The sequence below is a fragment of the Ammospiza caudacuta genome, chromosome 25 (assembly GCF_027887145.1).
Source record: "Ammospiza caudacuta isolate bAmmCau1 chromosome 25, bAmmCau1.pri, whole genome shotgun sequence".
Lineage (NCBI taxonomy): Eukaryota > Metazoa > Chordata > Aves > Passeriformes > Passerellidae > Ammospiza > Ammospiza caudacuta.
In genome coordinates, this window is record NC_080617.1 from 3,898,898 (window position 1) to 3,926,471 (window position 27,574).

The window sequence follows — 27,574 nt, forward strand, 5'->3', positions numbered from 1 at the left end:
CGGGACAGCCGCGCGGGGCGAGCGCCGCCGGTCCCCTTTCCGCCGCCCGCAGCCCTCCCGGCGAGCTGCCGTTCCCGCCGGAGCCGCCGCCTCGGGACGGGGCTCATCCCGCTGCCGGCCGCACGGGGAGCATCGCGGCGGGACCGGCCCCCTGCCCCAGCTGCAGCGCCTCCCGCCGCCCGAGCGCCGTGCTGGGCGGGCACCGGCCCCGGGCCGCCCCCGGCCCCGCCCCGGGCCGGGCTCCGCGCTCGCGGCTGAGGAGCAGCGCCGAGCTGAGCCGGGTCTGCCCAGCGCCGGGGCACCGAGAGCGGCAGCGCGGCCCCGCCACGCCGAGCAGGTGGGTCGGGCCGGGCCGGGCCGGGTCAGATGAAGAAGCGCTGCCCGCTGTGGCCCCGCAGCCCCGGGCGGGACGGGACGGGCGGTGGCGGGGGTGCCCCGGGGGGCTCAAGGGAAGGCACCGTGTCCCCGGTGCCCTCTGGGGTCCGGGCATCCCCTGCCGGGATCACGGTGGCGGGACAGGGACGTGGCTCGCCGGAGGGCTCGGTCCGCAGCACGATGCGCACCGCTTTCCACAAGCAGAAAACCGCAGTCTTGGGCCGTGCCCCTTTGCCAGAAGTTGAGAGTTTGAGCAGTGTTTTATGAAGAGAGTGCTGAGGCTTTACCCGACCAACAGACCCGCGAGTAAACAATAACCAAATGCTCAAATGTAGCACAGGAAAATTTTCAGCACATCTGGAGTGGTTTCTGTTTTTCCAGAGAATCCCAGGGTAGCTATGGGAGAGGATTCTAAGCCTTGCTTTGTGTGTGTGTGCTAGACAAAGACTCGGAAGTCACAGTTTGGATCTCACATTAAAAAACAGCTCAGGATCTTTGCAATTTTCTTTTTCCTCAACACAGTTATGTTTCAGATTTGTTCTCTTACAGGTAACTTTTTACTGTTTTCTTTATCCGTTTCCAGCTCTGTACTTGTGGTTACCTTAACCACTGACACTTTAATGAGAACTCATGGGGATGTTGGATAAACTTTTCCAGTTCGCCTGGGTGAAGTGGTGGGAGGAATTTCTCTCCACAGGCTTGCAGCACAAACGGATGGGATGTGTAATAGATATGTATCTTCCTGGGGCAGGATTTGATACTGTGGTCTCTTTACTTAAATCTGAACTTGCTGTGTTCATTGTTTCCCGGTTTTGAAAATGATAAAGGAATCTTTCCAAAGTAGAAAACCTATTCCTAGGAGCAGAGGAAAGGGCGAAGCTCTGGTGGCTGTACAGACTTCTAGGGAGGAGTGTAAGGGCATTCCTTTTACTTTTCTGACTCTTCTACCAAACATTAGAAATCTGTGGCTCTCCTAGCTGCCCAGATGTTGGAACTCCCTTTTTTCCCTGATTTCCTTTGTCAATATGTGGTTTAACTTCATGATAGGCAAAGAGGAAAGAGGAAGTCTGATATTTCTTCTATCTTATTTTTGTGCCACCCTTTTTCCTAACATGGAGACTGTATTGTTCCCTTGCTCTTCTTGCTGACCACTTCCTTTGAGGCACAGAATTGTCAGCGGTAGTTTTATTCTTACCCAGCTCGGTCTGTAATTTTGCACACTTTTTAAAAGGGTGGCATAGCACAGGAGACAAAAATATAGGTGATATGGTCAGTTGTGGGCACTAATTATAGCAGCTGCTCTACAGCACAAGGTGTGTTTTGGAGTGTGAACTCCATAAACCTGTGCATAGGGAGTGGTGGGACACACTGAAGGCAGGGCAGTGCTTGGAAACAGCCAGAATTCCCTAGCAGGAAACCCTGTGAGCTGTTCCATGATCTCAACTTCTGTCTTGGGTTTTTTGAGATGCCTCTTTGGGTAAAATCTGTGCTTTTCCCCTGCCTGCAGGACAACATCTGAGAGGTGAGCAGGGTGCTGAGGGTTCCCCAGCCTTTGCGAGGACAGGAGGCGGCTGCTGTTCCTGCAGCACATTTCCCTCTGCTCAGCTCCTGCTTTGCACTGTGGTTTCTTCTGGAGCAGGTGCTGGAACAGCCCTGCTGTCCCAGAGCACAGCTGGCAGTAGGATTGCTCACCTTTTCCAGGTCATCCTGTCCTGGGAGGAAAGGCTGGAGTCTGTTTCCTGGCTGCTGTCATCATGGGTTTTTGTCTGTAGTGTACAGTCTTGTATGACTGTAGGCAATACTCACTGTTGTCAGTTGATTTCTGAGGGGTTTGAGTTTGGCCACGTTCTTTTCTGGCTTTGGACAAAGCAGCTTCAAGACTGAGGTGAACCCTTAACTGATGGAGCCAGGAAAAACTTCCCTGCAGGCAGGTTACCAAAATTCCCAGTGCACCAACTTTGGAAGGGCTGTGTTCTGCTCCCAGCCAGGACTTGCTTGCTCTATTGCTTGCCTGATGAGGTAAGGTGCTTTCTGCTGTGTTCCTAATTGCAGCTGAGTTTCTGCTGTTACACGGTTGGCTGCTGTTTGAAACGCCAGCAGAAAGGTGGAAAAAATTGATTACTCTCAATACCCAAAGTGTTTCCAACACCTTCTCCCTTAAAAAGGACTTTTATGGTAATTGCAGCACTGATGCACAGGATTTTCATGGTGGTGCACCAGGATCCTCATTGATATCTGTAGGATTTTTGCTGCCTGTAGGTTATGTGAGCTGTGCTTGATGAGCCACAGTTGCTGCAGCAACCTCAGGAGAGAAACAGGAGTTAAACTTTGTTGCTCTGCTTCACCTTTTGTGTGATAAAAAGTTACCCAGAAAACTGGGGTCTGGCCGCTCAGAATAAAAATTAAACCTGTTAACAGGACAAACAGCTCCATAATTCCTTTTAATTGCTCAAGTAAGGAATCATTTCTCCTCTGCTGTTCAGTATCCCTGGTTGAGATGTTGAGATGTGCTGTTCATGCCCAGGTGCTCTGGCAGGAAGGTGCTGCCAATGATGTTTGCAGCTCTGCTCAGAGTGCAAGTGGCTCATTCCTTAGGGGACTTTGCTTCTGCTGAAATAGGTGCAATTTTATGGCTAAACAGGAAAAATTCAGGGAGAACTTCATCAAAATCAATTTAAGCATTTTACTCAGGTGGGGTTTTTCTTCAAAAGGAGGGGATAGCTGTAACCCTAAATACCAGCTGTATCTAGGAAAGGGAGAAGACCAGTTGATAAAAGCTTTATCAGTAGTATTTAATCTTCAAATTACTACTACCAGGAGCTTCAGGGTCACTTTTAAAGTGAGGTTGTGGCAGAAGGGCCAAGCTGTATGGGCTGTTTGGTTTTTTGGCTGCTCTCTGTGAAGCTGCTGCTGTGGGCACTGTCCTGCAGCCACTCACCAGCGAGGAGGGGACATTTCCCACCAAGGCTGGGCTGTGTTTACTGGGCTCTGTCTGCTCTGAGGTGGGAAAAGGAAAATACTTCATTCTGTGGAGATGTAGTCGCTGAGAAAAATCCTTGGTCTTTGTTTCTTCTCTTCCTTCCGTTTTGCTCTGGTTTTACCAGGTGTAAAATACAATTGTCAGCAGCTTACACGGAAGGGGAATGTCAGTTTTCCTGTTGAAGAAAATATCAAGGGTCTGATTGTGAAAGGAAAGGGGAAATTGAAGAATGCCACATGGCTTCCACCTTCCTGTATTTCACCCTGGCAGAACTGGCCACTTTGTCTGCAGATACTTGCTAAATGGAGAAAGATTTTTAACAAATGATTCTGCCCTTACTCACAGGGACCCATCAAGACAATAATATTACTCTGGGAGGAATCAGAAGGACGTGGTCATTAGGGCTAAATTAAGAATTATTTAATAATGTCTTAACATTAAATCTGAAGAGCAATGGAATAAAAATCCTGAAATTTATGTTCTTGTTCTGAGTCTCACTTTGATTTGATTTGGCCTGTGGTGATCTGATTGTTAATATTAATACATTTCATTTTTTATTTGCCTCTGAATATGTGTTGGTAGATCGTCCCCCACTTGCAAACTGCGGAGTTCTTTTGTGTGAGGTATTTTGAACTTCACAAAAACAACAACAAAAAAAATAGATATTAATTCTGGATCCTAATGCTTGGTGTCATGGCTGGAGCAACAGTTTGTTGATGTTTATGGCCAATCTGCCCAGTGCCAGTTCTGCTCAGGAATATAAATTATCTTCCAGCACCAACTTGGTGCTGATGCCAAGGACATGATCTTGACTGCTTCCTAACTTAGCTTTGAACATCTGAGCTGTGAGGAATGAGGAATGTGCTGCATCCAACCTGGAGCTCTTGGCGGCCCCCAGTGTCATGAATCCAGTGACAGAGAAGCCAGCGCAGGTGACTGGACAGCTGGAGCTGTTGTCTCTGCACAGGAGGGGCAGAGAGAACTCTGAATAGCTCGAGGAAATGCTTGGTGTTGTTTGAACAGTCAGAGATCTGCTTCCCTAGTGCTTCCTCCAGCACATGTTACACTTGACCCTGCCAGCACTCCACGCCAATAGCAGTCAAGTCTTTGTCCCCAGTGGTAGATTAAACTGCTTGGCCATTGTTGCAGGTCCAAGATTTTCCTCTCTCACCCTGTATAAATGACTGCTTGGATGTGCAGCCAAAGTAAATATGAGCTAATAAAAACTAGAGATAACACATTCAGAATAGTTGTTACGGACTAACTGTAGCACAAAGAGGCACAAGTTTTGCTGGCAGCTTTTCTGCTTAAGTCTTGAAGCTCGATTACCTGAAAAAGAGTTGGTATGGATCAAGTACAACTTCCTTTCTGTTGCAAAAGTGGAACTGTATCTGCATTCATGTGTATCTTCAGAATGGGAAAGGCATCTGTTAGGCTGCTGAGGCTCTGTTAGGCTGTTGAGTGCTTGCCTTGCAAGGTATCACCAGCCCCAGTTGAGTCCTGCCTCACCTGAAAGCTGGAAGTGCTGTGGCAGGGCAGGCAGCTTCAGAATACCCTTCTGTATTTCCCCACAGTCACTTTCCTTGCTGGCAATAAATGCGTTTTTAATTGACTTTTTCAGTTCCTCAGCACACAGCCCATGAGGATCACTGCTGTAAGGCAACACTGAGATCTGTAGTGTGCTAGGGGTTGGAAGGAGTGGAGATATTTACGTGGAATTTACATGGATATTTACTTTTGGAAGTGCCCCAGTTTACAGTAAAGAGAAGAATGAGATTGGGGCAGTATCACAGTGGAGTGACAGAGATGGGATTGCCCCTGTATTCCTGTGTGCTGTTGGACACCTGAGTTACAGCTGGTGCTGTAGTGAGGAGCTGCAGAGGTCTGTATTTATTTGGGATTAAGGCTGCTTTAAGTGCCTGTGTGTTACCTGCACACACACTCACTGTGTGTCTGCAGAGGGCTGACCTACTGGAGTCCTTCTGCTGTGGCTTTCTTTGCTTTTCCCTTCCTGAGACCTTTGGCTCTGGATGCAGTGTGGTCCTGCCCCCTGTCCTTCAGCCCCTTCTGCAGTGGAATGGTCTGTGATGACCAAAAAGAGAGAACTGAGGGCTGAGTGTGTGATAAGGCATTAAAGGATTAATGGCTACTGAGCAATAATTACCATAAATTACGCAGGCTAAGCCCAGATCTAGGAACAATTTTACCTCTTTAATTCCAAGCCAGTCGTGGCTCATGCTGACAGCACACCTGGAAATGAGGTAACTGAGTAATCTGCCCACATTGTTCAGATCTGCTGGGGCTTGGGCACAGACTTAGTGTGTGTTTTCCCTGCTCCTGGGCAACCTTTGTTCTCCTGCAGCCAGGAAGTCTCCCTGATGGGATAAGACAGGGAGCTTCTGTTCCTTTCTTGAGCAGGACGCTGTTAATTCACCTGCGGTGCCACTTCCCTGTGAAATTCCCTTCCCAGATGCAAAGATCTCACTGTTATTGCAGTATGAGATGGAAACACTTCCAGTGCTGCCTGAACATGTTATTTAGGTCAGTTGCAAGGAAGATGGCAACGTGAATCAGAGCAGTTGGAAGAGAAAGAAAGTCATTAGAGAGCACCTTGATATCCCCTGCCAATGTGGGGATTTTCTGTGCTGACGCAGGAGCCAGGCTGGAGCAGGAGCACACATTCATTGTCTTGTGCTCTTGGTGTAGTGCTGTGGCTGGGGAGCTGGACTGGCAATGAACAGACCTTGCCTTTGCCACTCTCTATCAGCACCCAGATCTAATGGTGGGTGCATGAACTAATCTCTGAGAGAGAGAGAACAAAGTCTCCTCCTTATCGCTGTGGAAAATGAGATATATCAGGATCGTTGTCCTGAGTGCATCCATCGTGGGTGAATGAGCCTCCAGAGGGTGGTTTTACAGAGGCATGATCATCATCTTGTAATCACTGACAGCTCAGGGGATGTTCCCATCCCAGTAATGGGCATGTGGTGCCCAGTGCACTACAGCAGCTCCCAGGGAATTCAGCAGAATTCATTCACCGAGGGCTGTCAGGGATGGTGGGAAACCCCTGAAAATATCCCACTGGGCAGGGCTCTGTCAGGCACTCTGTTTCCCTTCCCAAAGGAAGTAGCCTGAATTTACCCAGTGCTCTGTAGAGACCTGTAGGCTAAAACAAATTATTTTTACACAGTAGGAAACATTGAGACCAAACTTAACTGATGAAGTAATTTGCCAGCTTTTAGCCTCAAGGTCCCTATTCCCTCAGGGCTTTCCAGCGTAGGTTTCCCAGAAAGATTCTCTTGGATATGTGCTTTTGGCTCATTACTAGCTGCTTTATTTTTCCAAGAGCCAGCTCTCGTTAGCTTCGTTCTCACAGCATTGTTTTCTTTATAGAAGAAGCTTTTGCTGGCTCTCCTAAACTATTGCATGGGAATTGCTTACTAGCTTACATTTTTTTTTTGTTTGTTTTGACCCAAAGCTGTGCTTTGCTCCCCTCTGTAACACTGCCAGCATAATTTCCAGTCTCTTTTAAGCATATGTTTTGCAATAATATCTAAAGTCTTGGCTCCAAGTAAGTGCCTTACAGAGAGATTAGTATCTTCTAACGAAGGAATTGAGAAGCAAATAGTGAGAACAAAAGCAATATCTTGAGAGCCTGTAAGACTACCCTGACCTTCCCCAAAGGCCTCAACCTGGCCCTCAGTGTTGAGCAGATGGCAGAAATCAGGGTGGACTTTGATTTGTGGAGGCCTCTGCCTCGCTGCTGTGTTTGCGGGAAATGTGCTCGGCACATTGCGGCCATCTGGGCTTGACTGTACTATTCTGATAATCCCCAGGGAGCCTTCTCCAGCAAAGCTCATCCTTGATGGAAGTCCTCTCTGGCTGACCTTGTGGAAGGCTAGTATTAGCAGTGTGGGGTTTTTGACATTTGACAGCAGCATTCCTCACAGGAAGAAAATGGGAGATGCTTTGTCCTGACCAGGAAGGTGGCACTCACCAGGTATCTGTGTGGGCACACAGCTGGAATTACACTAGAAAGTGAGGAGATTAGTGTTAGCATTTTCTAAACTTCAGGAGGAAGTGTTACAGGAATGCAAAGGCCATCAGAAAACCAACTGGAAAATTGCCTTGCTTTAGATGGGAGAACCAGATGGGGGGGTTGAACCTGGAGCTGAGTCTCAAAATTGCTCAAAAGGGAGCTCAGTGACCATTCACAGGGAGACAGGAGTCAGATGAGGGGGTCCTGACAGGAGCTGGGATCTTCATCTGGATCTAAGTGAAGGTCTGCTTTTCAGAAGAACTGAGCTGGCTTTGTCTGAAATCAAAAGAATGACTGGGTGCTCAGCATCCCTGGAACTGAGAGGTCAAAACATATGCTGCCAAATTCAAGAAATGAGGAAAGAACAAAACCAAACCCTCTCCCAGAGTGTGTCCTGAGGCTGGAACTGCTGTGCCTCAGATATTTGGCATTTCAGGTGTGGGGAGGTGTATGGAAGATTGAGTGGCCAGTCCCAGGGGCAGTGCTGTGGGATGTCTGCCCTACCCTTTGCACTGTGTGCCTGATTTTGCTCCTAAATCACACAACCGCGCTCATGACCCACCCACCATGGGCTGTTGGACCTGTGGCACCCATTCTGCTCCCTCCTGCCTGTCCCTGGCCACCCACAGTGGCAATCCTCAACCCTTTTCCTGACCTTCTGACTCTTCAGCTGTGGAGCATGTGGAGCTTGCTCCGGGCTGCTGGTGACTCCAGCTCCCAGGAGAGTCTGTGATGGTGCCACAGAGGCTCCTCTGCACGTCTGTCCCATGGCAGTTTGTCCCTGTGTTGTAAAGGGACTCTCCTGCCTCTGGCTCTGCTGGCCAGCCCTCGTCAGCCACACTCTTGAGAAATCTTAGTGGAGATGTCGACCTGGCAGATGGAAGCTGTTACCTCATTCCACAAAAATGCTTTGTTATTGAGAAAATGGAAAAACTGTCTGAGGTTTGGGAGCTGAATAGAGTCATTGGTGTCTGTTTTAACCGCAGTTTAGTGGTGACTGCTCAAAAGTTCCCCTCTCTGAGCATTCCCTTTTCCTACACCCATAATCTTCAAGCCATTGGAGGGCTGTGATGACTTAACTCATTAGCTGAGCAAAAAAATGTTGAATGCTGCTGCGTGCTCTGCAGAAACTTCACTAAAACCTCAACATCTTCCAGCAAAACAGAAATGATGAGCCAAGAAATAACCCTTTGCAAGCTGTTGGCCAGAGAAGTGATCCCTATGGATGCTAAGCCAAATTTAACCCTTTTTATACAGTTTCAGCTGGATGTCTTGTGTACTTGACTCTGAAAAGCTCTCTGAAGATTATTCAGGAACTTCTTGGAGAGAAAAGACGTGCTTGGAGACTTAGGTTTGTAATTCTTAAACATGGGTATCTGAACCCCAATCCTGAAGAGAAATTTCATTAATTATTAAAAGCAGATTTCAGCATTGTGGATTTGAGAGAGGAAAAACTAAAAATAAGGATTGAAGTGTTTGCAAGCTAGTTTTTGTATTGCTGTGAATAATGACTTGGCTTAGTCCAAAGAGCATTAACCTAAACACAGGCCTTGTTTTACTTAACAGATATTTGTGAAACTGGCATCTGATATGGAAGGTTCTCTTTTTGAGAGCCTTCCATAAGCATTAATCACCAGCACCCTGAAAGAACCTAGAGCAACAGCTTTTTGGAAATAAAATGAACTCTTTATTTATGTATTTTTTAAACTAATTAATCTTGGCAGGCCAAATGAATGTCTTCCAGCTGCTAGAGATGGTTTTCACATGACTAAATATTTTGGTGTGTAGAAAAACCTAAAATAGTGGAACCACAAGATATTAAGTATTTAATTATTACCCTGGAATGTAAATATGACCTTGATATTTTAAATTTGTTTGCCCAAATTTCAAGTGTTCTCTTAGAAATCCATCAAACAATGCAGTTCTGACCTTGTTATCTGTGAATCAGAGTGACTACTCAGCATCTTCTCCAAATTTATTTAAATATTAGAGTGGGTTTTAGAAACAGGAATTTGCTTAACTTGTAAAATAATCCCAGCTGCTTGAGGCAGAACCCAGGATCAAGTTTTGAAATGTAATGGACTAGTTCTGTTCTAGATCCCTCCTTTAAGGTTTAACCATAAAAATCATTTCTAAGTTCAGCTCTGCCTCTTAAGGTATTAAGGAAGTTTTTTAATATAAAATACAAATTGTAAAAACAATTAGCAGTTCTTTTTTAGCCTGTATCTTACCCATTTAGAATGTGTATGTTGTTCCTGTAGCTGTAAAGCAACTTTATTTCTGGAATGATCCAAGCCTACAAGATTTCCTTCATTTCTGTTGTGGTTCAGGGCATTTCTGCGTGGCTGCAGATCATACACAACCTGCATGTGCACTCAGGCTTCTTGTGAAAAATGTCTTCATGTAGTTCTTCTAATGAAACAAAAGAAAGGGAATCATATAAAATGTGTATCTGAAAGGCCTAACCTTCAGCACGGTTGAAGACAAAAATTCCTCTCTGAGGTCCACACCTGATGTCACTGTTTCTGGGTATTGCTCAGGATGGGAAGACAACAAAAAAATAATAACATGGGTCCTGATCTGTCCCTGAGTGCAAGGACTGCATTTGGCAGCATCATGAGCCCCAGTACCACCCTCAACTCCTGATTTTTGACCTCACCTTGGAATTCCACTACCCTCATTTACGGAAAACGTGGATTTTTCCTTCCTTAAGAACGAACCCATTTGGAACTGGTGCATAACTTCCTGGTGCTGCCCTGTCCCAGCTCAGCCTGCTCACTGCTAAACCCCAAGTTTGAACAGCAGGAGCAGCCAGCAGAGGCATGGTGTTGGTTGGGGAATGACTCTGGATTAGCTGTGCTCTGTAACAGCACAGCACCGTCTGTGTTACCGGGTTGGAAAGCACCTTAAAGACCATGTCCCTCTCTTCCTTCTCCTTTTCCCTTTTCTCTTCTCCTCACAGAGTAAGGATTGTGCAATCTGTAGGTGCAGGTCTGTACCCCACGTTGGTGGCTGTCACAGTTTCCACTGACAGGGATATGTGCTGCATCTCCAGAGGAGAAGAAAGATGGAACTTGGATCTTGGTTCCATTTTTAGTTCTACAGGCCATGCCCAGTGCCAGAACTCTCTGAGGTGCAAATCCCAGGAGGGAGATAGCATTACTCCCTGACCTGTGGGTATTACAAGGGTAAATAATGTTTTTGCTGCTGACAGCTGTTAGGGAATTGAGGAAGCCACAATCCAGTGAGAGGTGTGGGATGGCAGCTCTGGAAATTGAGGACTTTTTGCATTAATGAACTTACACTGGATCATCACATAGCTGGTGTCACTGAATTAGAGAATCAGGGAGCTAAACTGCTAACCAGGTAAATCTTTCGTTTGTGTCCTTAAATTTGGATTCTTTATTCTCATCTTCCTCTTTCCTTGGCACATTTTCAAAAAGAAAAGGCAGCATCTAAATCTAAAGGCATTTCAGTGGCTCCCTTTAACTCAGAAATTGCTGAGTGCCTAACTCAGAACATTCTGGAATACACAGACTAGTAGTGGAACTCACCAAGAGTCATTAAAAGCAAAAAGTGCACAGCGTGTTTTGCATCTATCTCAGCCAAAAAAAGTTTTATTTCTGCTATTTCACAACGCTATGCAAACACCATATAACTCACAGAAAGATTAAATCTGGCCCAATGTGCATGTGCAGAAGTGTTGGATGTGTTGCTTTTGGAGAGCCCAGAGCTGAGTGTGGGAAATCAAAACTGCATGTCAGGTTGGTGAAGGTGCACAGATTGTTTTGTGCTTCATGCCATGTAAAACAGCAATAACTACAGGATGATGAAATAATGCTGTCAGGTCCTTGATAGCTTGCAGTTTTAATTTTAGAAGATGTAGAGCAGAACTTTTAATAAAAATGGAAGAGGGCAATGCAGAGACCTTGAATAATGAGTAGATCAGGATGTTTGAGCCACAGTGACCCTTTCAAGTGACAATCCAGGTTCTGCTGCTCACCTTGTTAGCACCTGATTGGTAAATCAGGCTGATAATGATGTTCATGAGTTTTTCACTTTATGTTACGAGTTTTGCTTCTTCTCTTTTGTTTTTTTTTTTTTTTTTCTGTCATCATGACGATGAGCAATAGAAAGTCTTTGGAAATGAAATACATCTACACAAAACTGGAATCATGTCTCTTGTGAAATTTAGAGTAACTTATTGCAAGTGTCCGATTTCTAGTCACAAGTAATGACATTTAAACCCCTGTAGGAAACACAATCCGTGTGCTGATGTCACCCTTGGTTTATGATATGTGTGCTTTTGTTGCTGGACAGGCACTTGAGTGTCTGCTAGTGAAGTGATGATTTACTCCTGAGAGTGTGTGGCTGGTGGCACCTGCTGTACCTGGCTGAGGTGAGGTAGAGGAGCACCCTGGCACAGCTGGGTTCCTGCAGCTCCATCGCTGTCAGCAATGCAAGGTAACACAATTGGGCTGAGCTTTTATTTCCAGGGTTTGCCAGTTTGGGACAAACAGCTTGTAAAAGGAGCACTTTTGTTCTGAGCAGCTCCAGAACAGAGGGAGGGTCTTGGCTTTGCAGTGAAGCCCCTGATCCTCAGGTTGCTTGAGCATGTGAACAGTTTTGGGAACTTTTTCCCAATAGTCAGAGTGTGCATCAGCGTCAAGGAGTGTGGAGCACCTTCCCTGCAGCAAAGAAATGGGCATTGCTTCCCATCTGCTGCTTCAAGGGCTGAGACTGCAGCTCTTCTTGGTCTTCAGCTGAAAGTTGCCAAGAGAGAAGCCTCTTAGAGAAAATTCTGGTCTTTCTGATCCTTTTTAACCTGTGGGAGATGTGCTTCATGTAGGATTCCTTGTAAACCTCAGATGTGAATTAGAGAATGAGGCTCTGTAAAGGAGCCATGGACCTGGATCAGGGACTCTTGATGTTACTTTTCTGTTCATGTGGGATTTTTTTTTTTTTTTTTTCTGTAAAGGAGCAGCTTTTCCTCTCTTTCTGAGTTTTTAGGCACTGTCAGTGCACATGGTTACTGAGCTGCCTGCCAGCAGCAACTCCAGTTCTGACGTGGACATGTCCAGTGGGCAGGGGCATGGGCTTGGAAACTCCATGTGTAGCTGGATGATATAAAGGCATTCCTACATTTTGTGGGCATTTGTGTCCCTTAAAATAGCTGTTTCCACGTAGTCTTTTGGATGTGGCACAGTTTTCCCTTTCATGGCTACCACCAAGGCTATTCCTGCCCAGAAACAGTAGTGCATGTTGCATCTTGCAAATTTCCTTTTAGTGCTTGCAAGGAGTTACTTTGTAAAGATATTATGCAAAATACGTGACAATTGCAACTGATGGCTTCTATTATTTAAATTTTTGCAGTACTTAAGAGTAATTTTAAAGGTGTCAGTGAGAATGGTTTGAAGCTCTGTATTGTGGGATCTCAGCACATCAGTCTTGATGTGCAGAGACACCGAGATAACCCTTGGGGGGCTCGGAGGTCCTGGGATGTTGCCAGAAGTGTCTGGTGGCTGGACTTTGATCCTGGACAGGAGACGACACCTGTATGAGGATGGGAGGATCTCACTGGTATAAATTGTGAAGGGATAGGTTAATTATAGTGTGAAACACAGGTTTTAGAATTTCTGTACAGGGGGGGTCTAGAGAAGTAAGATGGAGGAATTGGGGCGTGTCCTGTCCTTCTTCTTAGCCTCCATCTTCTGTGGTGGTGGTGGCACTTTGGGATTGGTTCTTACTAAAAGTGCACCTGTCAATAAGGGTGAAAGGTATTGGGGGAAAATAGGTAAATATCTCATACGTAGTTTTGAGTATAAAGATAAGTGACCGCCGAGAGGGCTCTCAGTGTGCTCATGGCCGGCATGCTGTGCAGACCTCTGTTGGGCCGAGAGAAAATCTTGTAGATAAAAACTAATAAACACTGAAGACCGAGAAAACACCTGAAGCCTCTTTTCGTCCTTTGGAGCGCGGGCTGCCCAAGGCCATCCCGAGCCTTTCCAGGCCATAAAAACAGCCGAGAACGGGACACTGTATGATGGAAGTAAATGACACGTGCTGGCCAGATCACCTGGCAGAGAAGTCTTCAGTCACAGAAGGGAGCTTGTTTCGCTTTTACCCTGGCAGGGCAGTGGCTGGAAGGTGTTCGTGTCCCCTTGGTGTCCCCTTGGTGTCCCCTTCGCTCGGCTGTGCTGCCCTTGAGCGCTGCCCCGTTTCGGAGGGCTGCAGCTGGCACACGCAGCATCTCCCTGGCAACAAATGATCCTCGGTTTTGTTTCGGACAACCATCAAGCCAAGCCGTTCCCGGGGTTGGTAACATGAGACAATTTGTCTTTAGCCAGCACTCAGATTTAGAAGCTGCTCGCATGCTTGGTGCTGCAGGGCTGGCATTGCCTTGGCTTGCAAGGGACACGAGCAGCTGTAAAAAGCACTTTATAGGGAGAGTGTCCCTGTTCCTTGGGCCAGGAGCCAGCACAGGTGGGGAGGCCCTCGGGGATCTGGGGCAGAGAGAGTGCACAAATGTCACTGCAATATCCTGTCATCTTTCTCTTCCCTCTGCTGATTTTAGAGACCCCCCCAAAAAGCACAAAACTGCCATGGCTCAGATGCACATCACCTCTCTCCATCAGTCTGCTTATATGCAAGAAACCAACTGCAAATGATTCTTTGGGAAGCAAATAATCAAATCGGAAGAGGGAGCATTTTGACCAAATTTGGTGAAAAAATTCACTTTGCCCTTTAAGTAATAGGCGTGCATTAAATAAAGCATGTCTGGGATATGTGTCTTTTCCTGCTACTGGAAGTCAAAGTTGCTTTGTTTATTGAAAAAGAAACATGAAGCTGAGCAGAGCCTTGATCAGCAAAAGAGCTTTCAGGCTTGCTGGGGAGACAGGGAATAGGGACTGGGTTCAAATTGTACAGGTTGGTTTTCAGGACATGAGCTAAAAACACCATCATAGGGCTGTGTCCAGCGCTTGGGGCAGTCCCTTGATTGCCTTTTTGGGCAAAACAGAGGTGTAACCTCATAAGGATCTTTTGTTAAGGACTGCAAAAAGCTTTGTAAATACTGACTTAAATTATCTATCAACTCAGAAATAAGAATGGCTTCATCCTCAATTTAAACAGCAGCTGTCTCTAAGGGAAGGCAAAGTGCAAACTACAGTGTAAGGATTCAGTTGTGAGAGAACTTCAGGGAAATAGAGCGGAATTACATTATTCTGCAGTAATATCTACGTTGAGATGCACAGGCCCCAAGAACTAGCAACTAGAGCAGTCAGATTATTTTTTGTGCATATAGGCTGTGATGTCTGTTTGAGTTGCAAGATTCTTGTGTGCTGAGCTGATCCAAGATGAAGGTACATTGGCCTCAGTGTGCAGTTAGTCATTTCCTGTCACGCTTGCATGTTTGAATTCTGTTGTACTGCATATGACCTTTATTTTGTGGGGCAAAGAGATCTTGAAAACAGGATTGCCAGGAATCCTCAGATTGTTAAGTTGGATAAGCAATGAGGAATTGATATGGCTGTGTGTTACAGGGGTATAAACCAATTCAAAATTAAACTTTCAGTGCTAGATTGTAGCATGCTCACAACGTGCTTATTGAGAGGAATTGCACACCTGTCCCTTGCTCCTTTTTGAGAACTGACAGGAGCAGCCCTTTCCCTGGCCTGCAGCTCCTGCTCCTCCGATCACACCAAAGCTCCTGTGATCAGTCACATTCCCTGAAGCTTGGCTTCAGCATCTTTCTTCCTCTTATGGCCACTGTGACCATGTGTGCAGCTGCTGCCCTCAGCCAACCCCTGCCTCAGCGGTGGCTGTGCCCGGCTGCCAGTGTCCCCTGCTTGTCACTGGCACGTGGCACCACAGGTACCTGTCACGAGGAGCCTCTCTTTTCTCTGCAGCCTCCTCAGAGACAAGCCAGACCCTCTCCTGCCATGGTTTTGAGCCATGGGTTTCTTAACTGCCTGACAGAGCTGGCCAGAAGTTTCTGGAGTGTTCCTATCTTGCTCCTCTGCTCTCAGACTTCTTCCATCTGTTAATGGTCTGTTGGAGTGTTATGGGTCCAAAGTGCCCAAATGACTTCAAGTCCTGACTTCCTGTTGAGTGCACAGAATTTGCTTACTTTGTGCTCATTTTGAATAAGATTAACAGTTGATCTCTTGAGCAAACATTCCAATTTAATGTCAGCAGAATGACATAGGCTGCCTGCTCTGCGTGTTCCCAAATAGTTTTACTGCTGTTAGCTACACCTCTGAACGACCAAGATTTTGTCCAGAACCTAAAATACTTAGTTAACCCTTACAGATGTTTAGCAATAAATTTTTAACTCTGAAATCATTCTCTCTTTGTTCCCTTGGCAGAGTTTTTATTTTTGTTGTTGCATAGTAGGGACTCTTCAGCTTCTTTCTCAGACCCTGGTAGAATTAACTTTTCTTAAAGAAAGTAAGTGCAGAGCAAGGGCTGAATTAAGGCTGAAATGTCTCTTGTGCCTCTGCCTGTGCTGCTGGAACCTCAGGAGCCAGCACAGCAGTGGTGGCAGCTTTCCCTGCTCACCTTAGACCAGGTGTGATGTCCCTGTCACAGTTTCCTGCAGGCACCCCCGGGCAGGCTGGGGGCTGGAGGCAGGTGTGATTTTCTTGCTGATTGTATTCTGTTTAAGAGTACAATCAGACATTTATGGGATAGGTGTGGTTTTGGCACTGTCCTTTATCTACATGCAGAGCTGCCAGGAGCAGTCTGTGATATGGCTTTGTTCCTTGGATGGGGCAACTCAAAGATCCCTCCTGAACAATGGGAAACCCTTATTTTGTCATTCCAACACTGAATTAAAGTCATGCAACCGTTTAGGTCTTGTGGTTTTCTCAGATTCTGCTCCTCCAGTTTTAACGGATTCTGCTGCCTTTTCCTCACAGAGTTGTGGGCATTTTCAGGAAGCTCTTACCTTGCTGACAGCAAGTTATTTTATTTGAAATGCAAGGTGTTTCTTTAGAGTGCTGCCAGCCGTTTTACTCAATCTGTTGCACAGCCTGGAGCAGCCCATGGCAGCTCTGGGCAGGAGGGTGTCCTGCCCATGCTTGGGAAAGGCTGAGGCACAGCTTGCTCAGCACAGCTCGGTGTGTGCACATGGTGGTGGAGTGTCACAGACATCTTCTATGAAAAATCCTTTCCTTAAGATTTTTTCTCCTGAGAAGCCTCAAAAACAAAATGTAAACATTGATTATCTGCTGCTGTGGAATGCAACAGAGGGATCTGTGATTGGTCTCATAGAGTTGTTTCTAATTAATGGCCAATCACATTGGCCTGTCCAAGCCACAAGCCTTTGTTATTCATTCCTTCTTTCTCTATTCTTAGCCAGCCTTCTGATGAAATCCTTTCTTCTATCCTTTCAGTATAGTTTTAATATAATATATATAATAAAATAATATAAATCAAGCCTTCTGAAACGTGGAGTCAGATCCTCATCTCTTCCCTCATCCTAAAACCCCTGTGAACACGGTCACAGTGGAGGAAGGATGTGGCCATACACCCAGCTGATGTGCTTATCTGCTGCCTCTGAGGCTGCCTGTAAGAACCAAACTTTTCCCTGTGTGTTGGAGAAATGAGCTGCAGCATCCTCTGGCTGTGCTGGTGATGGGGAAGCTGCTGTGTGAGGCCTGTGCCTGTCCTGATGGTCCCTGCAAATAATCTCCTGCTTGCCATGCTGGAGCCCTTCCTACTTAAGATTTCAGAGCTGTTCTGGGCAAGGCTGAGGCTGGAAGGCAGCTTGGAGGGCAGAGCTGAGGGCAGGAAGTGACTCACTGGTGCTGCAAGCAGGAGGGTGAAGCTCTGATGCAACTGTGCTCCCAAGGGTGCCCCATGCAGGCTGGGGCGCTCTGGCACCTCTCCCCTGACAGCCCTGGGGATGCTGCAGCTGTGCTGGTGGCTTTGGGAGCAGAGTGGCAGGGCACAGGTAGGCATGAGAAGTGTGGAGAAACCCTCACAGCACACCTACCCCAGGAACCTGGGCTGGGCTGGGGCCAGGGTGCACAGTGACCCTGTGCAGATGGCCAGAAGCGGTGTCAGGAAACGTGGAATGAAAGCACTCCCAGCATAACAGAGGGGCTGGAGCTGCTCCTCAGAGCCAGCAGCTGGTTTGCCTTTTAGGGTCGGCAGCAAGCAGAAACAATTTCATGCAGATTCCAGGACCCATAATGGTTCTGGAAAGCTAGCAGGAACAAAAAGTGTTCTTCTCCTCTGCTGACCTTGGAGTGCTTTGGGGACTGTCTTTCAAAGCCATGTCCCTGCAGGGTTTCATCCTTACATGGGGAACACTTGCCTGTCCCAGTGAGGTGGTGCTTTGTCTCTGTGTGTCTGTTTAGGTGTGAGCTGCAATTGCTTATATTTGTGCTCAGACAGCGGGGAGGTGAGAATAGGCAGGGACCTGACAGACAGTCAGAGGCAGGTCTTTTCCTGTGTCCTGGAAAGATGAAGTGTTTCCCTAGGAATAGCCCCATGGATTACTCTGGGGTGACTCTGTGGAGCAGCTGGTTGTGAGCTGACAACAAACAACAAACTGGTGTGAAGTTACATGGGGTACAGGTTCACCACACGCACAAGACTCCACACCTAAGGAGTTCATTGTAGGAAGAACCATCTCAAAAAGCAGTTAAACGCCTCAGTGATTGTGTGGATCAGGCCTGCTCTGTCTGTATTGCCTCCTTTGCATGACAAATCCCTGGTTTATTGGTGCTAAAATTAATGCAGTGATCTCCTGGGGCTGTTGCTAAGCCGTGGCCTGGGACAATGACACCAGGGTGGTGTTGGGTGCATGTTACTCTCTAATTAGAAAGTGGACTTTGCAGTGCTTCCTTGACAAATTGCTGACCTTTTCCATACATGAGGCTATTCTGAGCTCTGCTCCAGACTGATCAGATTTGCATCGTGGAGCACTTTGAATGTTGTTTGTGAGTGAAGCTCTTGTTCCTAAAGCTGTTTGTTCACGGGCACAGGAGAAAATCTGAACTTCCTTTGCTCCATGAGCACAACCACATTTTTCAGGGAACTCCAGGGAAAGAGGAGGCAGCTGGCAGGCATATATCTGTGTTTATTTTTGCCCTCCAACAGCCAGTGAGACAGCTGAGCAATACCCCACATCCAGCTCCACCACCACCCTGTACAAGGTTCCTGCTTCAGCAAGCCTTGTGCCCCCAGACTGGAGCCATCTGGCAATGCACAAACACCCCATTTACAGCTGCAATCCCATCATTACAGGGCAACACCTTGGTTAGCATTGGAGGGCGTTGCTGCCATCAGCCCAGCACACTCCACACACAGCTGATGTTTGCAGGGTGGTGCAGAGGACGAGCACAGGCTCCCTGGCACCAGAGCATTGCCTGTGTTGAACCTTCTGTGTCTGAGCCTTGATTAAATAGGGTTTTAATGCATTTTAAAACTCTCTGTCCTTCATAAGGAAGGCAATTCCCAGGTTCATCATTACAATCACAGTAAGAATCATGGGCTTTTCCACTATTTCTTTTACTCCATTTCTTTTGTCCCACTCTCTTCTTCCTGTCTCACAGCACCACATCTCAGGGACGGAGATGCTGCGTTTGCTTTGGTGCTGCCCAGCTTCAACATCCCTGCCCAGCTCTGCATCTGAGAGCAGAACAAAGGGAGCAAACAGCTTATCTAACACAAATAACCCTGAGCAAACTTCCTGGGCCTGTTCGTGTTCTGTGGACAAGGCAGCACAAAGTCTGTTCCTGTGTGCAGCCTTGGCCATGTGAGGCTCCTGGGCCTGGCTCTGCTGCACCCCCAGCCTGGGGAGCACTGGTGTGAAGTTCCATGGGGTTACACTCAGCTCTCGGCCCCCAGTGTGCAGCAGGAGCACAGATTTGGGGAAAAACTGCTCAAAGTGTCCCACTGCTTTAGGGTCCTCCTTGGTATATCATTCCTGGAGGGATTTGGTTTTCACTTCCTTTTCTAACAGCATCAGGGTCAGGGTGGTGGTGCTCAGGAGGATTATTCCTCATCACTGGTAAAATCCCAGCCTTCTTCATTCAGGTTATTTTTTTCTTCCTTTGTGTTTTCTGATGTTCTCTGACCACAGAGCTAAAGTGCAGCCCATTGAGAAACATGGAAGTTCCCTGCTCTGGCAGTGCCTTAGCCCCTAATGAGCAGGAGGGCTCATCACAGCTCCTCTTAGTGCAGGAGCACCTCGGAAAGTTCCCTTCACCAGAGCTGGGACAGGGGAGGAGGAGAGCTGGAAATTTCATTTCATTCTTTGCCAGAGAGAAAGGTCCCAGGTAGCTTCAGGGAGCAAAGGTGAGGGGGTGGCACAGAGGGCACAGGGGGTGAGAAGCAGCCAGGAGCTGTGTGGGGGTCAGGGGAGCTGCTGCCCAGTCAGGGGGGCACCTTGGGGGTGCCCCAGAGGGGAGGGACACTGGGGGAGCCAGCACAAGGTGCAGTTCACCCTGAATCTGCCTTGTGCCCAGTAACAGAATGGGCATTGCTGTGTGCCCAGTGACACACTGGGCACTGCCTCGTGCCCAGTAACAGACTGGGCACTGCCCTGTGCCCAGTAACATACTGGGCATTGCCTTGTGCCCTGTAACACACTGGGCATTACCCAGTTCTGCAAGCACAGGGCTACTGGCTGGAGCTTTGGGGGATATTTGGTAGAGCACTGGGTTCACAAAACCCCCATGTGCCTGCCTTGTGCCCAGTAACAGACTGGGCATTGCCCTGTGCCCAGTAACAGACTGGCATTGCCTTGTGCCCAGTAACAGAGTGGCATTGCCTTGTGCCCAGTAACAGAGTGGGCATTGCACTGTGCCCGGTAACAGACTGGGCACTGCCCTGTGCCCAGTAACAGACTGGGCACTGCCTTGTGCCCAGTAACAGACTGGCATTGCCCTGTGCCCAGTAACAGAGTGGGCGTTGCCCTGTGCCCAGTAACAGACTGGGCACTGCCCTGTGCCAGTAACACACTGGGCACTGCCCTGTGCCCAGTAACAGACTGGCATTGCCCTGTGCCCAGTAACAGACTGGCATTGCCCAGTTCTGCAGGCACAGGGCTGCTGGTTGGAGCTTTGGGGGATATCTGCTGTAGCTCTGGCCCCAGCCCGTGCTGCTGGCAGGGACAGGCTGTGGAGCTGCTGCCACAGGCACAGCCACCCACGCTGGGCTGCCAGGCTGGAGGGCACGGGGCGGGCATGGCCTGGGTGGCAGCTGGTGAGAGTGTCTGAAAAGGAACTTTGTTCCTCCTCAGTTGGTCACGTAGCCATGTGGAAGCCTCCATCAGTCCTATCGGCACATACCAGGCTTGACAACAGCTGGGAGCTGTGTGGCTTGGCCAAGAATAGCCCTGGGGAGCTCTGGGCTGTGAGTCAGAGCTGTCTGGATCAGCTCCTGCCCCGAGGCTGCCTCCCAACCTACAGCTGGCTGTGGGGAGGGGGTGCAGGCGCTGGGAGGGAGCTCCCTGACCATTAAATGCTTAACTGCAGATTGAGCTGTAATTGCTCCTTGTGAAGTGAGTGGGCTTGTGAAGAACTCTGCAATGGAGGTGCTCTGCTGCTGACAGCTCCCGTGTAATTCAATGGGCTTGTCTACACTTGACAGCAACCCGGGTTAAAGAAGGGTGTGATTTTGCAAGTGGAAAACTCCATGTTTAGGAATAACCGGGCTGAACCAAACAGGAGGAAGATAGTCTTGTTCTGGGGTTAATGCTCCAAAGAAAGCAAAGTAATTCCACAAACCTGTTGTCTGTGAGGGAGATAAGCAGCAAGGAGAGATGTCAGATCTCCTTCATGCCAAGCCCCAACAGGTGCTTGTGGAACACCCATCTGCCCCTGTAGCTTCTCCCTGGAGAGTGTTTATAGCTGGAACAACACATGCAGAACAGTTTGCTGGGACAAGGCTCCACAGCCAAGGCACAGAGCAGAATGCCCAATTCCCGCTTCCCTATGGAGCTGCTGCTTTTAACCTCTGGAGAAGTTCCAGGGTTTGAGCTGCCAGCAGCCCCTCAGGCAGAGCTTCCAGCCACTGTGAGGAATCTGCTACACACCATGCAGGGCTGAGCGTGGGTCTCTGAAGGGCAGCTGGGCACACAGACCTCCCTTAGGGTGCCTGGCTCTCACACATCACAGGGGACACACACCCCCATGGCATGTGCATGGTTTTGGTGCCAACCCAAAACTTTTCATGCAGGAAATTTCTCCCTTTTTCTTTTACACTTCACTTCCCAGGATGGTAGCAAAGCTTAGCTGCATGCTGACATGTGCAGGTTCTGACTGGTGCCAAAGTTCTCCAGCTGTGAAGTGGAGAATAAGCCTGAAGGCCCTGATGTGTGCAGGCTCTTAGGGAAGTGCCTGCAGCCCCAGAGCAGGAGCACAGCATGGAAAGTTCCTTTCACCAGAGCTGGGAGGGGCAGGAGGAGAATTGGAAATTTCATTTCATTGTTTGCCAGAGAGAAAGGTCCCAGGTACCTTCAGGGAGCAAAGGCAAGTGGGGTGGCACAGAGGGCAGCAGGGGGTGAGAAGCAGCATGGGTGTGTCCCCTGTCCTGCCAGCAGCTCTCGGCTCAGTGCAGGGACTCTGGAGCTGGCAGGGTTGCACAGGGACATCTCAGACAGCCTAAACTCATGCTGACCCACACCTCCCTGATCTCAGCAGGTGAAGGAGGGCCTCAGACCGGCACCATGACCGAGTGCTTCGACTGTGACAACTGCAAGGAGTCCCTGTATGGGCGCAAGTACATCCAGATGGACAATGGCCCCTACTGCATCCCCTGCTACGACGCGCACTTCGCCAACACCTGCGACGAGTGCAAGGAGCTGATCGGCCACGACTGCAGGGTGAGTAGAGGCCCTGCAGAGCAGCAGGGTGAGCAGGGGCCCTGCAGAGCAGCAGGGTGAGCAGGGGCCCTGCAGAGCAGCAGGGTGAGCAGAGGCCCTGCAGAGCAGCAGGGTGAGCAGGGGCCCTGCAGAGCAGCAGGGTGAGCAGGGGCCCTGCAGAGCAGCAGGGTGAGTAGAGGCCCTGCAGAGCAGCAGGGTGAGCAGAGGCCCTGCAGAGCAGCAGGGTGAGCAGGGGCCCTGCAGAGCAGCAGGGTGAGCAGGGGCCCTGCAGACCAGCAGGGTGAGCAGGGGCCCTGCAGAGCAGCAGGGTGAGCAGGGGCCCTGCAGACCAGCAGGGTGAGTAGAGGCCCTGCAGAGCAGCAGGGTGAGCAGGGGCCCTGCAGACCAGCAGGGTGAGCAGGGGCCCTGCAGAGCAGCAGGGTGAGTAGAGGCCCTGCAGACCAGCAGGGTGAGTAGAGGCCCTGCAGAGCAGCAGGGTGAGCAGGGGCCCTGCAGACCAGCAGGGTGAGCAGGGGCCCTGCAGAGCAGCAGGCCAGCTCCCCAGCCCTTTGCTCCCTGCTCATGCTGGCTGTGCTCCCAGGAGCTGTACTACGAGGATCGCCATTACCACGAGCACTGCTTCCGTTGCTTCCGCTGCGACCGCTCCCTGGCCGATGAGCCCTTCACCTGCCAGGGCAAGGAGCTGCTGTGCAACGACTGCTACTGCAGCGAGTTCTCCTCCAAATGTGTCGCCTGTGAGAAGACTGTCATGCCAGGTAGGAGCATTGCAGTCTGTTCCTGGTCCCATGGTGTCATTTGGAGTTGCAGGTCCAGCATTAGAGCAGCATGGAAGAGTTGGGTCTCTGTTTTCCTGTCCTTTGTTTGTCCAGCAAGACTGCTGGGCAAGCTGTGATCACCACAGCAGCCCCATCTATCTGTTCCCCTTTTTTGTGGGGAAGTGAATGAGGGAGGAGATAACAAAGGGTTTCCTGGGCATTTTCTGCTGTGTGCTAACAAGAAGAGACAGAATGACTGAAAATGTGTGAGTGTCTCTGGAGAAGGCCTGAGGCAAAGGTGTGTGTCTTTACTTGGCTATTTTGGCACCATCTTCAGATGTAGGTTACGTCAGGCATCTCTGCCATGGCCTTTGTGCCAGTGCTGGGGATATGTTCCTGCAACCCTCCCCTTGTGGCTGTGCTGTGGGCATGAAGCCCCTCTCCAGCTCCATGTTCTGAAGTGCCACAGGGAGGGGAACATAGAGCCAGGTGTGCAGGAGCACAACTCATACTGCCCAGGTGTGTGTGTGTGTGTGTGTGTGTGTGTGTGTGTGTGTGCTGCTCCCTTGTGTCACTGCAGGGCTCTCTTTGCAGGCTCCCGGAAGCTGGAGTACAATGGACAGACCTGGCACGAGCATTGCTTCATATGCAGCAGCTGCCAGCAGCCCATCGGGTCCCGCTCCTTCATCCCAGACAAGAAGGATTATTACTGTGTCCCCTGCTACGAGAGCAAGTTCGCTCCTCGCTGCACTCGCTGCAAAAAGGTACCTGAGAGCCCAGAGCCCCCAGCTGTGCTGCAGGGACAGCTCTGAGCCCTGTCAGAGGCAGGTTCAGGTGCCAGCACCCCAGCTGGGCTGTTTCCCTTTGCCTGTGTGCCAGCAGCACGTGCTCTCTTCCTGCAGACCCTCACCAAGGGAGGAGTGACCTACCGGGATGAGCCCTGGCACAAGGAGTGCTTTGTGTGCACGGGCTGCAAGACCCCCTTGGCTGGGCAGCAGTTCACCTCCCAGGATGACAACCCCTACTGCATCAAGTGCTTTGGGAACCTCTATGCCAAGAAGTGCAGTGCCTGCACAAAGCCCATCACAGGTGAGCAGAACAGCTCTCTGAGGAGCCCTGTGATGCCTGGGGTTACTTCTGTCCCTAGTGGGGAGCTGTGTCCTGTGGGAGGAATTCCCTCTACCCACAGGTAAAGACTCCAAAGTGATTTCTCAGAGCATGATCTCAGTCTTTAGCTTGCCTTTCTTGATAGTGATGACCATATCCTTTGAAAAGGACAGGGAAAACCTACAGCAGCACCTGGTGCAGGGGAGTCTGGACCTGCTGTACCTGCCTAAGGCAGGGGAAGTAAGGGATCCTCTTCTGCAGAACCCCCTAAGAGAGTCTGGCTTCCTTCCTGCCCTCCCCCATTTGACCTTCCCCCTTGCACCTCCCAGGTTCTTGCTGCTATGAGGGCAGGAGAAGCTGTGAATCAGCTGGTGACTCAGAGGATGATTCTGGCTGAGAACAGCTCTCTGGCACCCACTTCCCCCTGGTCCTTATCAGTTTGTGGCAGCCCTGGGGAGAAGAGGGTCACAGCTCACCAGTCCAACAACTGCCAGCAGAGAAAGGAAACTCCTGTGGAGCCTCTGCAGGAGCCTGGGCTGGTGGCAGGATGGCTCTTCCCAGGATTTGATTAAACCTCTCGAGAAGTTCCAGGGTTTGAGCTGCCAGCAGCCCCTCAGGCAGAGCTTCCAGCCACTGTGAGGAATCCTGCTACAGACCATGCAGGGCTGAGTGTGGGTCTCTGAAGGGCAGCTGGGCACACAGATCTCCCTTAGGGTGCCTGGCTCTCACACATCACAGGGGACACACAACCACGTGGCATGTGCGTGGTTTTGGTGCCAAACCAAAACTTTTCATGTTTGAAATGTTCTGTCTGACTTCATCCTGTCCCAGCTCCTCCTAGGGGAGAAAATCATGATTCTGGTCCAAATGTGTCAACCCTGCAAAGTCTGCTCTGAAGCAATTTTAGGGACAAGCGCTAAAAAAAACCACCAGAGTGGAGATTTGCATTATTTGATCCTGGGCTGTGTTTTGTGTGCCACCACCAGTGCCACGTGTGAAGACCTGACCTGGAGATGATCAGTCTGCTCAGGAAGCTCATCCAGTTTCCCCAGAGTCTCTGACCCTGCCCTCTGTCCCTCCCACAGGTTTTGGTGGTGGCAAATACGTCTCCTTCGAGGACCGTCACTGGCACCACAACTGCTTCAACTGCGCGCGCTGCAGCACCTCGCTGGTGGGGAAGGGCTTCATCCCCGACAACGACCAGATCCTGTGCCGTGACTGCAGCAACGACCTGTGAGCCCCCGAGGGCAGGCAGGGCGGGGCAGGGCCTTCCTCTGCTCTCCAGGGCCTTTGTGCCACGTCCCCAGCAGCACTGCGGGGGCAGAGCACGAGGCACAGGAGATGGGGGCTGACCCTGAGCTGTGGTGTGTTCAGGGAGCTCCTGTGCCCCCTCCCTGAAGGCTAGAGTATGCTGTGCTATGGCTCTGTGCAGTCAAAGGTAAATAAAGCTGAAAAAGGAGCTTTGAGACCCCCCCCCATTATTTACTCTTTTCTTTTTGCTTCCAGTCTAACCAGGCACGAGCCCAGGCCCCCAGCTGAGCAAAGGGCAGGAGTGGCTTTGGCACTGGGCTGCTGGATCTGCGTGCTGGCAGATGTTTTCACCCCTTGGCACTGCCCTCTCTTCTTTCTCCATGTGCTTCCCTCCCTCTAGGTGACACAAGGCAGTGGCCATCAGCTTGGCCATGCTGGCTTTGCACAGCCTTCCCATATGCACAGCTGGCCAGGGCATGAGGGGCACTGTCTTCTGTTCTAGAGGTTTGGGGACACCAGGCTGGAGTGTGGCCAGGAGAAGAGCATGCATCTTGTCAGATGGGATCCATCTGGAATTCTGTAGCACCTGACTCTTTGCAGGCCAGACCCTTTGCTCAGCACCTCCATGGCAATGGTCTCTTAGCTGTGAATGAGGAGTTCCAGCCACCTGTAGGTACGGGGCATTCAGCCCACCCACACCTACCCCATTGCCATCCACCTGTGCTGACCTCCATGGCTGGGGTGGCTGATCCTGGGAGTGCTGATGCTCAGGTGCATCTGGCAGAGCCCTAGAGAAGGGCATGCTGAAGGCTGAGAGCACTCAGGGCTTTTTTCCTTCTCCATCCCTCTCATGAGGATCCATCTATCAGAGCACCAGAGATAGTTAATTCAGAGAAGGGAGAATTGCCCACAGACTGTGCCTGTGATTAGCAGCTGCTGGGAGGGTCTGCAGGAGCACAGAGAGCAGCTGAGGGGCAGCAGGATGTCCACAACCTGCTCCTCCAGGGCTGCCTGTGTCCCCAGGGGTAGGCAGGGAGTGGTGGCTCCTTCCAGCCACGCTCATCCTTCCCTGGGTCCCAAACAAGAAGCAAAGCAAAGATGGCACCTGGGGGGTGGTGGGGAGATGACTTTGCATTGCCCAGTTGGCCCTAAATGCAAAACAGGGTGTCTTGAGCCATCCCAGACTCACATGAGGCCTTGAGCAATCCCTGCCCGATGGCTGAGCTGGCCCTGGGCTGAGGCCCCTCCCAGTGGGATGCTCATGCCTGCCGTGTCTCTACATCTTTCTGCTTCTGTCTTGCTGGGACACTTTTGCCAACCCTGCTTTCCTGCTTGGTCAGCCACATGCTTTTCTGAAAACCTGTTCTTGTGGGTGTTTTCCCTTTTGTACTCATTTGTCATGAATATCCATCATTTTGTACACAACTACAGGATAAAGGGGCTAGCCCCCCACCCAGGCTTCACTTAGGAACAGAAAATGTTATGCATGTTGAAGTGTTATTACTCTGTGTTCAGATCCTTGTTGAATCCTTGTTTGGAAGCTTTGATGACAGCAAATCAGAGTTTGTGTGTTTGCTATTATGAGAGGAGCTTGGAGCCATCTCCAGAAGGAATTGTCCTGAACCTCATCATCCTCTGTATTTCCTACAGCTTTATATAATAAACAGTTTTCTTGACATTTTCTCTTCTGTGTCTTTTGAACAGCAGGCACAGGGCAGAGTGCTGAGTGTGTGCTGGGCTTTGCTCAGCCTTGCCTCACCCCCACTTCTCTGCAGTGGTCATGCCTGCCTTCCCAAAGCACAGCCCCATCAGTCCTGCCAGCCCTGTGGTTGTGGCACAGCAACAGCATCTCCTCCTCCTGCTGGGTGGCTCCTGGGGCTGGGGATGTCCATCTGTCCGTGCTTGTTGTCTGTCCAGGACAGGCCCCAGCAGGACATGGGGTGCTGCTCTGTGCTTTTGCAGGCTGGCTGTGAGATCATGGGGATGGCTGTGGTACCAACCCAGCCCTGCTGTGCAGAGCTGCCTGCCCTGCAGTGTGCCCTGCAGTGTGCCCTGCCTGCCCTGCTCTGTGCAGAGCTCCCAGCCCTGCTCTGTGCCCTGCCTGCCCACACCACATTCCAAGGGCACTCCCTGGGTGGATGTTGCTGCAGCCTCCAGCCAGGATATCCGTGGTCTCTCTTGGCAGCCTTCCCCGAGTGCTGCATGCTCTTTACTCATGTTTAACACTC

The 27,574-nt window shown here is 49.9% G+C and overlaps 1 protein-coding gene across 3 annotated transcripts; it reads left to right on the forward strand.

Moving 5' to 3' along the window:
- The first annotated feature begins 278 nt into the window (after positions 1 to 278).
- FHL3 (four and a half LIM domains 3) lies at positions 279 to 27,012 on the forward strand. Of its 3 annotated transcripts, none has more exons than XM_058819711.1 (6): positions 279 to 337; positions 22,052 to 22,233; positions 22,814 to 22,988; positions 23,583 to 23,752; positions 23,891 to 24,077; positions 25,181 to 27,012. In XM_058819711.1, the coding sequence occupies exons 2-6, from the start codon at positions 22,078 to 22,080 to the stop codon at positions 25,330 to 25,332; spliced, it is 840 nt and encodes a 279-aa protein (XP_058675694.1). In that variant the 5' UTR covers positions 279 to 337; positions 22,052 to 22,077; the 3' UTR covers positions 25,333 to 27,012. The 3 variants fall into 3 exon arrangements, with proteins under 3 accessions (XP_058675694.1, XP_058675691.1, XP_058675693.1); XM_058819708.1 differs by lacking the exon at positions 279 to 337 and adding an exon at positions 11,727 to 11,858 and having other exon boundaries at positions 22,049 to 22,233; XM_058819710.1 differs by lacking the exon at positions 279 to 337 and adding an exon at positions 11,728 to 11,858.
- Positions 27,013 to 27,574: the final 562 nt, after the last annotated feature.